Source organism: Amblyomma maculatum, chromosome 11 (genome assembly GCF_055883805.1).
Source record: "Amblyomma maculatum isolate TAMU_Amacu chromosome 11, ASM5588380v1, whole genome shotgun sequence".
NCBI lineage: Eukaryota > Metazoa > Arthropoda > Arachnida > Ixodida > Ixodidae > Amblyomma > Amblyomma maculatum.
The window spans coordinates 11750370-11766501 of NC_139354.1; the positions used below are offsets into that span (position 1 = coordinate 11750370).

The 16132-nt window shown below is 43.5% G+C and overlaps 1 protein-coding gene across 7 annotated transcripts in view; it reads right to left on the reverse strand.

Moving 5' to 3' along the window:
* LOC146172867 (uncharacterized) overlaps window positions 1–16132 on the reverse strand; it is a 206815-nt gene that overhangs the window by 94930 nt on the left and 95753 nt on the right. For all 7 annotated transcript variants that reach the window (XM_084583347.1, XM_084583348.1, XM_084583345.1 and 4 more), the window contains exons 22-26: window positions 14832–14913; window positions 12220–12582; window positions 8901–8937; window positions 7450–7540; window positions 5818–5885 (exon numbers count right to left, since the gene is read on the reverse strand). In XM_084583347.1, coding sequence (XP_084439473.1) covers window positions 5818–5885; window positions 7450–7540; window positions 8901–8937; window positions 12220–12582; window positions 14832–14913 — 641 coding nt within the window. The remainder of the gene's footprint in view (window positions 1–5817; window positions 5886–7449; window positions 7541–8900; window positions 8938–12219; window positions 12583–14831; window positions 14914–16132) is intronic.

Consider the following 16132-nt stretch of genomic DNA (forward strand, 5'->3'; position numbering starts at 1 on the left):
TTCGTCTGCCAAGAAGGCGCCTACAGATCACAATAACACGGCCTTGGCAAGCTTAGCCACAGTGCCGCAGCCGCGGTCGTGCTTTTTGCCTACTGTGGGATCGCTGACGAGAGCAGCGCCACCTCGATCGTCTTGTTTGTTTGCAAACATGAAGGAGGTCTATATGAAAGTTTTGGCAGAAATCCAAACAGAAGCTCGAATGGCGAAACTCCTGTGCTTTTGTAGCGGGTTATACTGACAGCGAAATCCGCTTCGTCGAGCTTGGAGACCCACAGCGCCTGGTCATTGTTGCAGTTTTCGGAGGACGATCACAGGTGCACCAAACCTGAAAAATACTGAGTGCAGTTGTTTCAAGGCGTGCTTTGCAGAGGTTATGGGCACAGCAGCTGGAACACAATATCTCGTCGAGAAGCCAATGACATTGAGTATATATTTGTCCTCAGCTGGGATCACTGTGATGTGATCCAAGGCCATTGCACTGATTGAAGTGCTGTTGTCGGCATAAAACACATAGAACCAACCGACCGTGAATTAGGGCAGGTGTCTGACAGGCCAAAGTGTTGACAGGCCTGAACGTAACCCTGTGTTGTGGCTTCCATGCATGGCCACCAGTAACAGTCTTGCAGCTTTGCCAATGTACATGGAGCATCCATCTGACCGCTGGCGTCGTGTACGAGCTCCAGAACTTGCTGCTACATCTTGGTGGGAATGACGATAGTTTGTAGCTCTTAAGTCACAACCTTACACAGAATGTCGTCAATAATGACAAAGTACTGGGTGTCTTCACCTGAAGCAAGCCTGGCACAGATAGCCTTGCAAGTTTCACTGTCTGCTTGCATAGCACCAAGAGTAGCTGCGTGGGGGACTGTGGAGCAGGAGTACTGTGACAGCATGTCGGTCATGCAGTTCTGGTGTCTTGCTCTGTGTTCAACCAAAAAGTCAAAATCAGATAGGTCAAGCAGCATTCTAGTGAACAGCCATGAAGGCTTGAAGTTGGTCGTCAGGCATGCTATTAAACAATTGTCAGAGAATAAATGAAAACGGCAGCATAGCAGATAGATTGCGCAGTGTACTGCCACAGCTTCCCAAACATTACTCTGAAGTTTTTGTTTGCAGGTTCTGTGAGTGATCTACTTGTGTACTCAACACCACATCCCTGTCGTCTTGGTGCTGCATGAGTATCGCTCCAAGAGCTGTTGCTGATGCGTCTGTTGTGACTGTAGAGAAGTTCGGGATGAAGCGTCTGTAATGCAGTCTGAAGCTATGATAACAGATGCTTTGATGAGCGTGGCGTTTGCATGCATGATTGCAGCAACCTTTGAAGGGTCTGGTTGTTTCCCTTGTTCGGATATAAATCCAAGAAACTTCACACTGGGGACAGCAAACTTGCATTTCTTCAAAGAAACATTGAAGCCAGCTTGTAGAAGGAGAGCGTGGGTCTCATCAAGGAGATTTAGAAACTCTGGAAAATTGTCACTGAAGATGTCGTCAAGGTATACGCTTACACCATACCTTGACTGTCGGGCTTTGAGTTGAGAAAATATTCGCTGCATTGCCTTCTGGAAGGCAACTGGTACGTTTTTCAACCCAAATGGCATTCTTGCCTACTGGAAAGTTCCTTGGTGCGTGATGAAGGTAGTTTTTTCTTGGTCTTCATCTTTCATCTGTTTTATTGCTTTCGCAATAAAACAGCGATATATCGCTCATTCTTCACTTGCAATGATTCCTGTTCTTGAGGCAGGCTGGCTTATCACTGTAGTGAATTCAAATGACACAGCAATGATTATATTGCTGTATTTTCATCCCTCACATGACCTAGACTTGACTGTGACATCACAGCCATCGCTTGGCTGTTAAGACCGAAACTGAAACAGGTGAGAAAGAAATTCGATTACAAATTGTTCAGCAGTTGTAGGCAAATGTGACGTGGTGATCCGTGTAATGTCCCAGGCATCATTACAAATGATAAAACACGAACCCAAAAATTAGGTGTCTATAGTCCTCTAAACAGTTAAGCCCAGTGCCTCACATTAGAAAATTGGGAGTGCGCAAACTCCTTGCACTAATGGTTTCAGCCTCTTCCACAGAAAATGGTTTTGAATGGAACAATACATTTTTTGAAGCAGAGCAACGTATCCAGCGCCCACACTGCCTTATAGGCTCCCAAAACAATGCACGATGGCACAGCGGCTCCTGATGGAGAGCGCAATCTCTGGCATAAAAATAGAAACTGGGAATATGAGGGCCGCACCAGCCACACCTTCTTTCACAGCCGCATTTCCGCTTCCTTCCATGCATGTGCAAAGCTCCCGCGCTGCATCTGCAGCACATTGTAGTATACCGTCAGCGCCGCCGCTTCAGAGCAATCTGCTTGCTTAACTTTTGTTTTCTGAAAATAGAACTTGAACAAAGTTGGAAAGCTTTTTGACAATGTGTACTCTAAAGCAGAGAGCCGAAAACCACGATACATACCTTGACGCGACGTGCGCTTCTGAAGTGAGCGATCACATTGCATAAGCCACGTCCTATGTATTAGTCCTTTTAAGGAATAGCTTATACAGCTCGTTTGGTCAAAAAGCCGCTGGCGTAGTAAGTAGTAGTAGTCCACATCACATGTCAGAAATAATCGAGGACTCAGTAAAATGTATCATTGTAATCTGCGGTTCTAGTTATTGATGATTAATTGTTATGTAACAGGTGACGACGAGTTTATGAAACACAATATAATTTATGAATTAAACAAATCAAAAATTTTAAAAATAAAAAAATGGATTTCAAATATGTCAAAATACTCAGAATGAAAAGCCAATCCTTCATGATGTTAATTACAGAATGTAATGCAAATCTAAAAATGTGTAACTGATCAATTAAAACGTTCACATAATAGAAAACATGAAAAATGCACTAAGAGGTGTCAAACTGCTCGAAATAGAAAGCCAACGTTTGCTGACGCCAAGGGCGTATAAAATAAACAAATAAAAATGAAAGTGCAAAGCACCATCCATGTATGCGTGAAACGCTATTGTGTCATACCCTTAAGAGCGGAGCTAAACTGTTCTCTAATTTCTGGTTGGTTGGTTTGGCTTATGGGGTTTAACAACCTAAAGTGACTCGGGCATGTAGTGAAGGGCTCCAGACATGCACCGACATCACACAGCACACAGACATCTTGCTTTTCGCCTCCATCAAAAATCTAATTTTTAGGTATATGCTTGAAATACTAAGCACTCTATAAGCATTACGAATTGAAGCACTCACTGGCACACTCTATCGATGTTCTGCATATAAGTAATCATATTCTCTTAGGGATGAAAGTTAATTACGCGCAAGAAACACTTTTCTATAGCACTCGTGTATATCCACTGAAAAGCCTTGGAAGGTAAGAGACACGCATTCTACATCTATTGAAATATCCCCCCTACTAAATTGTTCCCGAGGCTCAAGCTCTGGAAAGCTAGGCTAGATTACAAGCTAAGCTGGGAAGCTAGCTCTGAAGAAGCTAGTCTCGTGTATTTCGGCTCTCATGCCATGTTTGGACTCGAGTTTTGTGAGAATATGGGCTTTACAGATGCGCAACTAGATGTGCAAAAGCAGTGTTCAGTGCCGATGGGGCCAGACCAGTGCACGAGATGCAAACGCGTATTAACTGGAGCATAAACACATGCGAAACAATGTTAAGAAAATTTCAAACAAGTTTTAGTGCTTTATGTTTCCTTGCATCTGCTCCCGATGATTGAACAGGTATGCTAACAAGGTAAGCATTTGCTGAGGAACGTTTGGAAGTCAACGCTAGCTCGCATTTGTTTATTCATAGCAGGCTTGATATTCCCATGAAAATCGAGAGCTCTTCTTTTGACACGAAAGGGGGAAGAGGAGGCAAAAAACTTTTCTTGAAAAGCGCTCACTGCAAAATGAAGCTGGGCAACAGTCAATGTTTCTACCTCTTCGCTCACGAGTTAAGAAGGCATTCATACGGTATAATGCAGTGCATCAGTAAAATCAACGAGTCAATTCTGAACCCACGAAAAATGCTTTCTGGTGAGCAACAGTTCACTTTTAATTTAATCGGCAGCTTCCACTTTTGGAATGAATTGTTAGTCTGTTCATCTCTCATCTCACCCTTCATAACAGGAAAGAAAACCAGCATTCTTGAATTAAAACTTACTGAATGAAATTGTTTTTTATCTACGCGTACAAAGGCACCCACTCAGAGAGTGCACCCGCCCGGCACCGCTCCCCTTCTACTTTTCGCTTGGACCGAACGACGCGTACGTGCGCAAGCTACTGGTGTTATCGTCAGCATCTGGCCGGCAGTGCCCGCCGCGCTTCTCCCTAGTAGCGTTGGTGGCTCGCCACCAAGAGAGGCGTGGCACTGGCGTCGCATGCTGAAACTAGAGCTTGGGTTTCTTATACTCATTCCAAGAAGATCTAATCCAGTGTTGAGCACTCGTAGTTGTGTTGCAATTCAAGGTAGACCATGTTAATTTCTGTCGGCCATTTTCTTCGATTTGGTCAATTTGTCAACCATCATCGCATTGCCCCATGGAGGGTGGTTTGAAGTACAATGGAAATAGTAAAGCATAGCCCCCGCATGTTCTCAAGCCTGAATTTTACAGTGCAGCAGAGTTGGCCGCGATTAACCTCCAAAATGCGCACAAGCTTGACACCGACTAGATGGCCCGGCGAAAAACCGCCAGGCCGCATAATTTCGCTTCAACTTCATGCGTTCAGTCATCCTACAGTAATGACATATATGCTCTGCATGTGGAAGATGATTGGCAGATCTTTTCATTTTAGAAGGTTTGGTTTGGTTTGGTTTTAGAAGGTACCTTTCCATTTCGGGGACCAATATGTGACCCCTTCACTTCCGTCCTTGTGGTTCGATCCTTCCCATGAGTCGAAACTGTGCACTGGTAAAACAATATGCGCGGCTTGCATAGCGGAGCATCCGCGCGCACAACAACGAACAGATATGAGAAGAATCTGCAGGTACCTGATGGAACTGAGGAAAAGTGTTGTTGCCGTATAGTTTCTGAACACAGCCCAGGTTTTACAAAATAAATTCGCCATGACAAAGGAGGCTCAGAGCAATTTTTGGGGACCGTTCGTTAATTTTGACCCTTGGATAATGTGGGCTTGGTCTTCAGAAACCAAGTCGATGAGGTTTTGCCACATTTTTCGAGTAGAACACTATTCAGTATAGCACGACCTATTGCAAATAAGCAGCTGATGACATTACCATGCGCATTGCAGAAGCCACTAGTGACTCAATTTCTTAAAGTGGAATTACATGTTGCAGCCATTTTAATGCAAAGCTGGGAAAGAAATATCTCCCTAAAAATGACACCTGGAATTTTTTCAAGGTCAGTACTTTTCCGCAAGTGTGCAAACGTTTGAGTCGCCAAAAAATTATGGGGGACACTTAAGCTCCACATTTAAGGGTATGGTGCCATAGTGGTAATGGCTGCCTTTTGCCAAGCCTCTTTTCGGACCTTTTTTTCGCATACATAGACTATGCTACTCACCCGATTAGTAATCCCTTAATTTCGTGATCCAATAGCTAACACATACGCTTTATTATGCAGTGGTATTTGAAAGGCTATCCACAAAATATAACAGCATGCTTAACCAAGCCATAAAAACGTGCCTGTGTGACTGCGGGGTAGCGTGTCTGCGGAACACGACTTTTAACACCACTGCATTGATAAGTCCTGGCATTGGTCAGATATTCCCGAGTAATACATTGCGCCAAGTGACGAGCTGACCCCTGCTAGACTGCACCTGAAAGGAAATACAATGCTAAAAACTGACTCGTACCCGTGGTCGTGGGGTTCCAGCTGAGCTATCCGGCTGATCCAAGTCCATCGCCACACTGCGTCCGACCTCTGCGCGGAAAACAGAACAAACAAAAATGTAGCAGTCTAGCTCTCATGTTGTAGCACAGTTGCTCGGCACGTTCAGTGCCATACACACGCCATGAGATTTCATGCCTTTGTACATCACTGATCTTTGCTTGGACATTAATGAAGCAGCGGCGTCTGCAAGGATAAAGCTCAGCTCACGCACTATTCCTGTTGCATCCATACACATGCCTCCAAAGAAGATAGCAACGAGTAGGCTCCTACATCAGGTTTTCACTGAAAGTTGCATGAACAGGGTAAGCTGTAGTTCAAAGCCTCGAAGTCAAGCATGAGCTCTCTAGCTCCAGTGTTTTTCTTCTCTGACTTGAGTGCCACCTTTCTGCCTAATTCTCTCAACCACATGCTATACAGACATTCCAGACTATTCTTTGACATTAACATGCATAAAATTTCCAACAGCATGGTTGCTTCTGCATGCCGCTGAGACACAGTAATGGAGGACTCAGGATTCATTCAGATCACCTCAGGTGCTTGTCCATCCGGCAACATCGCATAGCACACAAGTGAGAAACGTGGCCGCCGTGATCAAGAGTTAGTTGTGGCACAAATCATCGGTCCAATATTGGAACTGTGTTGGCAATGTCTGGCCCAAATTAGGACCAGTGCATTGCCAAACCTTTACCAATATTGGGACAGTGTACTGTGCTACCTGGATACCACCCTGCCATGACCAGCCAAATGACAAAGCCACTCAGCCACTCTGAGTAGACAAAACATGAGTACAAATGCAAAAATTAAACAAACATGTAAAATGTCCTTTGCCATTACTAAAGACACATAAAAGCAGATAAATAAAACATAAGTGGTGGTTGAAAGACGTATGATGCAATGTCAATTTCAAGCAAAAATATCAAACACTTGTTCAGCATAGTACACGGGAGATAAGAAAACTTAGCCTGGAACAAAGATATTTTTCTGAGATTACCAATGCACTGCACAAGTCCTAATATCGGGACAATTAAATGAAAAATGAAAAAAGCGTGCAACGAGTTACGTTTACAAAAGCAAAAAGAAAGCACATTGACCGCCACCACCAAGTGACCTAGCCTAAAGAAAACCTATGCATTCCTCTTCTGCAGTTAACTAAGAAAAAAGTTAGTGATCCATTTTTTTTAATGCTTTTGTGCTCAGAGTTCCTTAGATCCACCCACAACCTTGGCGGTCAGATGCCAATGTGACGTCTCAAGTCAGCTCAAACACATGCAACTCATCTCGCAGCTTTCGGAAGCTATACCCTCACAAGCCAAGCCAAAGTGCTTCACAGAGTACAAAAGGATGAGGAAATATAATATATATAATTGGTTCACAGTAAGGGAAAGATGCAGTATCTGTCACATTTGTTTCTGTGGACACCTGAACAGCCCATAAGGGAAGGAAAAGGAGGAAGGTGGTAGTGAAAGTGGGAAGAGAGAAAGAGGAGCCGTAGTGGAAGGCTACGGAGTAATTTCGAACACCTGGGAATCTTTATCGTGCGCTGACATCGCACAGCACACGGACAAGGAACTCCTTTTTCGTGCCCGAGACTCACCGAGGAGGCATTTCCTGAAAGCTGCCTTTCGAGTCTGCCCATCGGTCTCCCTCCGCTGGGCATCAAAGTCCTCGAAGGTCAGCATTGGCACCTGAAAGGACATATCAACCGGATACCTCGCGTGAAATGCATCACACGTCCTGCCACAACCCACAGGCAAGTAGGATTATATGTGCTAACCATACTACTATCAGGTCAGAAGCGAGCAGACTGCAGTTCATGTGGCTATGACAACCATCGCTCAGCTCCTGCCTAGCCCATCTGCATCACCAGAGCCGACTGTACATAAATGAAACTGCTATACAGATTTCTTCACGGAATTTAACAACACTGCTCTCAATACCAGCCGAAAGTAGATGATGTGATGCCCAAGTACCTATATGTAAATAATGATACCCTGCCATCCTTGTCAAACATATAACCAAAAAGAAACAAGCTAACGAGCAAAAAGTTTGGTTTCATTACGGGGTTTAGCGTCCCAAAGCGACTCAGGCTATGAGAGAGGCCGTAGTGGAAGACTCTGGAATGATTTCGACCACCTGGGCTTCTTTAATGCGCACTGACAATGCACAGCACATGGATGCCATTGCATTTTGCCTCCATCAAAGCATGGCCGCCACGGCTGGTGTTGAATGTGGACCACCCGGCTCAGTAGCCGAGCTTCCTAGCCACTGAGCCATTGCGACAGGGCAACCCTGGCAAACCAACCAAACAAGCAGCGCGAGGCCAAAGCACTATGCGATTAGGGTACAAGTGATAAGGGCCGTGAACAACAGTAGTTTTCATCGAGAGGGCTGCGAAAAAGTGCAGTGAAGCGTTAAGGTATTGGCACGAGTCAGAAATGAGGTAGTGCGCCCCCTGCCAGCCATGTGCTGCCATAGACAACGGCATTGCCATTGCTGTCAAGATGCTCAAACAGGTTATCGCCAACGCCTTCAACGTGACTGACAAAGCGGTCAACAAAAGCAATGCTGCTGAACCGAATATGAATCGAAAGCATTAGCTGTGGATGACCGAGCGTTCTTCTTCTTCTCCTCTTTCTTTTTAGCAACTGTTCAAGGTCATTCGTGACTGTGGCCAAGGACTACGCGACAGGCCGAAACCTGTCGTAGTACTGCTTTCGCAATAAAACTGCCAGCATGCCGTAAAAGAAAAAAGACTGCGGAAAACTCCCAACGCAACAAAAATTATAACTAATACTTCGTGTAACACACACGAATGTAAAGGCCCACTACCCACTCTGAAAAATTCACTATTTCTGCCAGAAGCTTTTGTAAAGACCAACATGAAATAAAGGTACGCATTAAAGGAACATGTGCCTTTCCATCGGCGACTGAATAATTTTGACACTCTGAAATTGGGACATTTTACCCTAGCCATCAAGTCTCTGACTCCAAGAAAGGTCGGTGAATCTACCGTGCTACAGGAATACAGTTACCAAACGCACTCACCTTTGGTTTGGCACTGCTGGTGTCAGCCGGAGAACTCCTGTAAAAAAAAAAATGAAATCAAAAGGAAACAAGAAAAAACAAATGAGGAGAGAGTGCTTCATTTGCCCGACTGAGAAAAGACAATCGCTGCAGATTGACCACGTCGGCCAAGACACGGCCTTGAAAAATTAAAGACCATTTGAAGTAAGCCACAAATTACGAATCAAAAACCTGCCAACAAAGTGCCCAACTTTAAGAGCATCATGGCTTGTTCGCTAAAAATTGTGGAAGCTGGCGGAATTGTGTGACATCCCAGCTTCGTCGGCACCCAGTCACCAAGTTAGTTGCCAGAACCAGTGGGTGCTGTTTGACAGCAGGGCGGCAACTGATTTGTGTCATTTTAGCTAGAACACTAATCTTTTCATACAAAATGAACTCACTGACATAGTTTGCATCGCAAGAAATTAACTTCAATGCTAGGATTTTCAATGTTCTCTGAACAGCAAAACATGCCGCAGCCCATTTCATATTTCCTTTTGCCAGTACTAATGTTGAAGTGACAGCATTACCATACTGTGTCATGTTAAGTGGTATCTGCGCACCGTTTGCTTAGTAGCTATCTCCCTTCCTTAGAAGTTATCTTCTATATACTAGTATTTCATTTTATGTTCTCTGCCAAAGAAATGCAATGCAAGTGCCTTTTTGTACCTTGCCAAGCATGGCTAAGACTGACTATCACAGTCCAAGAGACTATACAGTCAAAGAAAACAGGCTTAGGTTTATGGAGAAGCCTTCCACATCGTAGTGGAAGGCTTCGGAAATTTTGGCCAGCTTGGGTTCAACATGCACTGACATTGCACAGCATACAGGCACCTTGCGTTTCGCCTCCATCGAAAAGTGGCTGCCATAGAGGTCGGGATTCGATCCTGCATTCTTGGGCATAGAAATCGAACGCCCTAACCACTCCACCACCGCGGCGGGACTAGTCAACGAAAGCACAACAAAATTTAGGTGAACACCTTTGCACATCAACGCGAAACATTGTGGTGAACATTTATACATGCAAAACAAAGGACACAGAAAGGGTGAATAAAAAACTTAATTATAAGAAAAAACTGACTTTACATTTCTAAATTGCTTTATTTGTACTGTAATATTTAGTTTTCATTAGGTATGTGTAAATATTTGACATTTCAGATATGAATCGAATACGTTTGTTACTCGATTTGTTCTCGACTTGAAAAACTGATGTTCAGAATTTCCCGAATATTCGAAAATTAGCAAAAAAAAAAAAAAAAAAAAAAGGAACAGCTCCGAATCCACTACAGTTTCGCTGCACTGCGCGCTTCACTGCAACGCATGACCCTGTGGGCTGTGCGATGTAAACTATTTTCAGCAGTTCGTTCAGGCCTATTCGATAATTCGAGCTTTCAGCAAGCTCAGTCGTTTTTTTCTGGTCCCTTGGAGGTTGAATTAAACGAGCATTCACTTTTTTTTGCTGAGATATGACAGCTCCGTTCAGCTTCGTGCAGGTCCGTCCCGTACAATAAGGTGGTGTACAAAATCCTGCATAAAATTTATATACAGGATTTTTTTCTTGTGTCCACGCTTCTGCGCAATCTAGTTCAATTTCGTTTGCAAATAAAGTGCGCATTCTGAAATAAATGAGACGAACAATATTTGCCATTTTTTATCCTCCCTTTTTTTTCAAGTGACGAAATATTTGATTTCATATTCAAAGGCATATTATTGCTAAATGCTTATTAGATTCGTACTTGAAAATTTCAATACCTGCATACTCCTAATTTTCATCTCTCCTTTCCTTTTCCCCCTGTGCTCGGTGAATGCTTTATGGCGAGAGAAATACTAAGGTGTTAAAATTTTATTGACAAAATCTTTAAGGCCACAGCAGGGCATTGCTCAGGATGTTGGTGCACGGACCAATAGATAGAAGATTTTGACGAAGATGAAGAGATCTTGCTGCATAAGGACCGAGCACTGTAACATCAATGAAATGTCGACATCTCAGTTAAATGTGACTTACAGGTATTTCAACAACTTATATAAGCTGCTTTTTTTTCTGGACGTTTGTAATATTTTATTCAAGTTTTGCTCTAACCAGTGCATCCTTCAATGAAAACCAACTCTCTCTGTATATTGCTGAGGAAGTGGTTTGGGAATCTGTTAATAGATGGTGCCACAGTGTTTTGTTTTTGTATTTTGCATTTCTCAACTTGTCAGCAATGCACACTGTCACTGCACTGTAACAGTTTTGGGTGTGGAAACAAGATGGACGCCACACGACAAAGCTGACCAATTACTGTCTGGTGGCTGGGACTGCGTTACCTTTTAGTTGATCACTTTTGCCAGTGCGCAAAATGTTATGCCTTTCACTGATCTCGCTTTGTGCCATGCCAATGGCAGAAAAAAAGTGGGTGGATCCACTAATAAAATTACTGGTAGAAATCTTTTACAGTGAGATTGCAACTAAATCATTGTTGAACTCAGTAACTCTGACCCAACAATTTCTGGCATGTCGAAAAAGAATTCGGTCCTTGTAATTTAACGGTCAGCTCATTTAAAGCCATATTTTTCTTTTTTTCACTACAAAAACAATTTTTCACTTGTAATTTTTCTGCAACAGACACATACACCTGCTCAGTGTTTTTGCCATCTTATGCATTTGCATTACAACCTGTAATACTCTACATGAAAAGACTGAAGATACTACCCTGTTTTCCAAAACTAAGTGTTATGTAGTAACAACCTTACCTGTTACATCATATCGCCCTTTCACAAACAGTACTGAGTTAGTGCAAATAAATAAAGGCCCACTGAACAAAGTTTAGAAAATACTGACCAAGACTATTGGCAATTTTTCACTGACTATTGGCAATTTTTCACTCTCTTGCAGTGAATGCCCAAACCTACTGTATTTATCCAAATGTAGCCCTAACAGAGCCATAATGAGGAAGTCATTCGTGCTGGTATGAAACCACAAAAATGGTTTGGTTTGGTTTAACGGGTTTAACAACCCAAAGTGGCTTAGCCAATGAGAGACACCGTAGTGGGAGACTCCGGATATTGAAATGCCGTAGTGGAGGCTCCAGATATTTTCAACGTGACATCGCACAGCACAAACCATAAAAATTACTTAACGACTCAAAAATACTTGAGTAATTAGAACTGAAGGGGGTGACTTTCCCCTTCAGTCACCAGCATGGAAGTGCCACTACTACATTTGCATAAACTAATTAGCAGAACTAGATTTCATGTAACCTGAACTGCTTGCTTGCAACAAAAAAAACATATAGGCCACTGAATGGCACTGAACACTCACCTCTCACCCGAGACCCCCCGACCTTCGTCAGGGGTCCTGTTGGCGCCGCCCTGAATGGCACACACAAAGCTGTTGCTGCGGTGACGTGGAAAAGGCGGAGACAGACTGCCAGGCAGAGATGAAGTGGTCCGCGCAGAAGCCTCCACTAGAGTCCCTTGAACTACACTGGCATCGTCACACACCAGGTCGACACTGCCAATGTCGAGCTCATCGTCCGTCTGACAGTCGCGCGATCTCATCGTCGTCGTCGTCGGTTCTGTCTGTGTCGACCTCGCCATTAAAGAGTCTCGTGCCGGCAGCGCGGGACACGACAGCGTGCTAGAGAGGCGGCCAGCATGCCGTCCACGACAACGAGCAGCACACCTGGATGTGAAAATAGGAAAGACAATTTAAGTTTTGGTTTGGTTTGTGGGGTTTAGTATCCTGAGTTCAGGATATGACAGACGTCATAGAGGAGGGCTCCAGAAATTTCAGCTACCTGTAGTTCTTTAACATACACAGACACTGGAAAGCACACGGGCGTCTTGCTTTTCACGTCCATCAAAAAGCAGCCGCTGTGGCTAGGATTCGATCCCACATTCTTGGGTACAGCAGTCGAGAGCACTAACCATTACGCCACCATGGCAGGGCACACAAATTAAAGGGGGATGCGGGCCTAAAGGGTCAACTTTTGAACTGTGGCACCTATTTTGATAAACTTTTCAGGGATGGCTTACCTTCCTCTTATTAAAACATATTCTACGTCTCATCATCTTAGCATAAATAGAAAACGTCGCTGTCATAACGAGTAATTAAGTGTGCAGCTTAGGAAAACTATCATTTTAAGCATCATGAAGACATACTATAACTGTTTGTGCTTAGATAACTTCTAGATTATCCATTGTGCAGGATAAAGCCAATTGCAGGTTCTTTACGACATTTCTGTAAAGATCTAAAGAACTGTTGATATGTCACATATTTGATACCTTTTTTTCTCTTGGAGAATAACTAGGAATCCAAAAAGTACCTTACCAATTGTTCTCAATAAAATTTTAGTCCAGCAACCACCTTGAAAGCAGCCTTTGGCAAAAGAGTTTGGAAATGGTACTTTTCCTAATGGTTGTGTTCTTGCTAAAAGTGCAAACTGAGAATGAGTATAAAAATTTGAGAACGTTCTATTCAAATTTAGGGCCTAAATTAATAAATCAAAGTCGCCTTGTGCATACAGTGCATCGTCCTTTTCAACAAGACACTGCTATGTGGCGATTAGTTCAAGTTGCCTCATTTTTTATTAGGCTTTACAGTTGTCCAGCGCCCTTGTCTGCATTTGTGAAATGCTTTCCTTGGTTGCCTGTTGGGTGTGCCTCTTTGTCCGGGCTCCACATTCTATCCCCAGCTTGTCGAGCACTTTGGCTAGCCAGGCTCCCAGTGGTAAGAAAAGAGCATTCAACAGTTATGTGCCGCCTTCTACTCAATCCCAGCTTTTATTTTGGTTTACCAGCCAATCTGCTGTTGCCACGGACCAAATTTTGCCTTTTCTTTCCCTTTTCTTTTTTTTAGCTGTCCGCTGTACTCGATAGCAGGTCCTTTTTGGCTAGAGAGCGCAAAAAAGAAGCATTCTAATTTTGGGATATACTCCGTGTTTAGTTTCTTGCTCGCTATGTGGCCAAGTCTTGAAATCGGCATTCATCAGCCCTTTCGGTGCTGAGTGTACACCATCTCGCAAAAAAATAAAAAAAAAGAACTTAAATTTTTCTATCGCAAAGATGACAACCAAACTCGGTGAGACGTTTTTTTTATACATGCGCAATTCAACCAAAACAACAAAACTTTAAAAACACGTTTGTTTTTTTTTTGTGAAAATTGGGATTTTAGCCCCGCATCTCCTCTCAATGATGCTACAAATTCTCGCATGTGCAAGCACTCTTACAAAAAATTGCTACAAGCTATAAATTTGTTCAACGTCAGTACTTGTCTCATCCCGTTCCCTGCTGTGTCCTTGTGCCTTCCGCACCTCATCGTGACCTACCAACAGGCCCAAATTGCTACTCTTTTAAAGCATCATAATCTACAAAGCACGCGACCCTGATCTGCTATATAGGCCTATCCAAATTCATACTGCATAGTGTTCCAGCCTCTACGCAATAAAAATTTGAGGGTTTCTAAGGTATCTTTCAAGAGGAGAATGGCGAAAGCCTACCCTTCCTCTCCTATCATTGCCTCTCATCGTTTGCCTCTAGTCAGCATTCGTTGCAGTGCCACATAAAATTATATAATTGGTTTACAGGAAAGGAAAGGCGCAGTATCTATCACACTTTCTTCGGCAAGTGTGAGTTTGGATGGTAAACCATCGCTCCTGTCGCATGGCGTTCCTTAGCACGCGTTCAGATGTGGGATTGCAGATGGCAGGAATGCCAGACAAGGAGAACACAACTCGCGTAATCTCATGCACAGATCCAACGCCTCTTAAACGGAGGCATTGGATCAGTGACGTTGGAGGCGTTGGATCTGTCAACGCCTCCTAACAGATCTCGCGCACAACTCCCACGCAAAACTCTTGCACACTGGATTTCATTCCATGAGGCTAGAAAGGGTTTCGCCTTATTAAGAATGTTTGAAACGGCGATGCTCACCCGCACGCCTGGCAACCAGATGCCCTCCTGGGCCGGCGGTGTGCTTCTAAGGTGTCGTAGTGGCGGTCATCAGGGTGGACACCTGTGAAAGAACCGCACATCACGACTCTCGCAGAATGTCTTAAAACCAAGCCGTAGCTTGCTTCATAGCGCAATGAATTTTCAATGGTCTCAGCAACTTCGTTCCTTCCTGCTTGACAAGCATGTAGACACTTGGACTCTTAAAGCAATGCTGAACTCCACAGTAAAGGCTGAGGTACACAGTGGAAAAGTCAGCTGTTATGAGAAATCATGGTATGGTGATCCTAAATAAAGTGGGTTAAGAAATAGTGTGAATTCAGGCAGGTGTAATTCTAGGGACTCTGGGTACTCAAAAACTCCCTAGGCTGCTCCAAGGTTCTAGAGAACCCAGTCTGAGGACCATTTTTCCATGCTGAATGTTCAAGCGATAGTACCTGTACACGATCGAGGGCCAATATGAATTAAGAGGTTATGCTTTACTTCAACAGGTGTAAACAAAAAGCTTAAGGCAGAGGTTCTATTTAGACTCTGAGTACCAATGGCTTCCAAAAGGTGCTCAAGGATTGGCACATTTTCGCTGCTATCCATTCACGCCTAGTACACATGCAAAAAAAAAAAAAAAAAAAAAAAAGGAAAGGCCATAGAAGTCCCTAAAAAAAAATGCCCTTAATTCAATTACAGATGACTGACAGTACAGTGGAACAGTCCTCTGTAAACAATAATTGTAGGAATAATATCAAAATAATGTGGATAAATGTGCCAGTTGTACATTTATTGAGCCTTGTTAGATACAGAAATATTTCTCCCTGGTGTTAGTTTGCACCATGAAAAATTAAAAAATTTCCCCCCAAATCCCCCAAATAGATAGCAATTAGCCCCCTGAGGGGCTTCGTCATGATAAAAATGCTCCCACTGTCATAAAACGACAGTGGTACCAACCAAACCAATCATAAAACGACCAACCAAACCATTTTTATGTGTCTCTTATAACCAAGTGTCTCTCGTAGCCATGTCTCTTGTAACGAGATTGTACTGTATTTCAATGGGCCCAGTTCGATCTTGACGACACTGACTGAAAAAAAATGACTGCAAGACTTCACAGTCGGCATCATGCATGGGCCCCTGCAGCACATATTCAGTAGTCTCTTTCTTTCTTTTCCATGGCATGCATGCACGGTATTCAATGTGTAAAAAAAATAATTCTTCCAGTGTACCACTCCATACTAGAAGGAAGGACCTCCAAACCGCACTATTGCTAGCTGCAGAAAGAACGCACAATG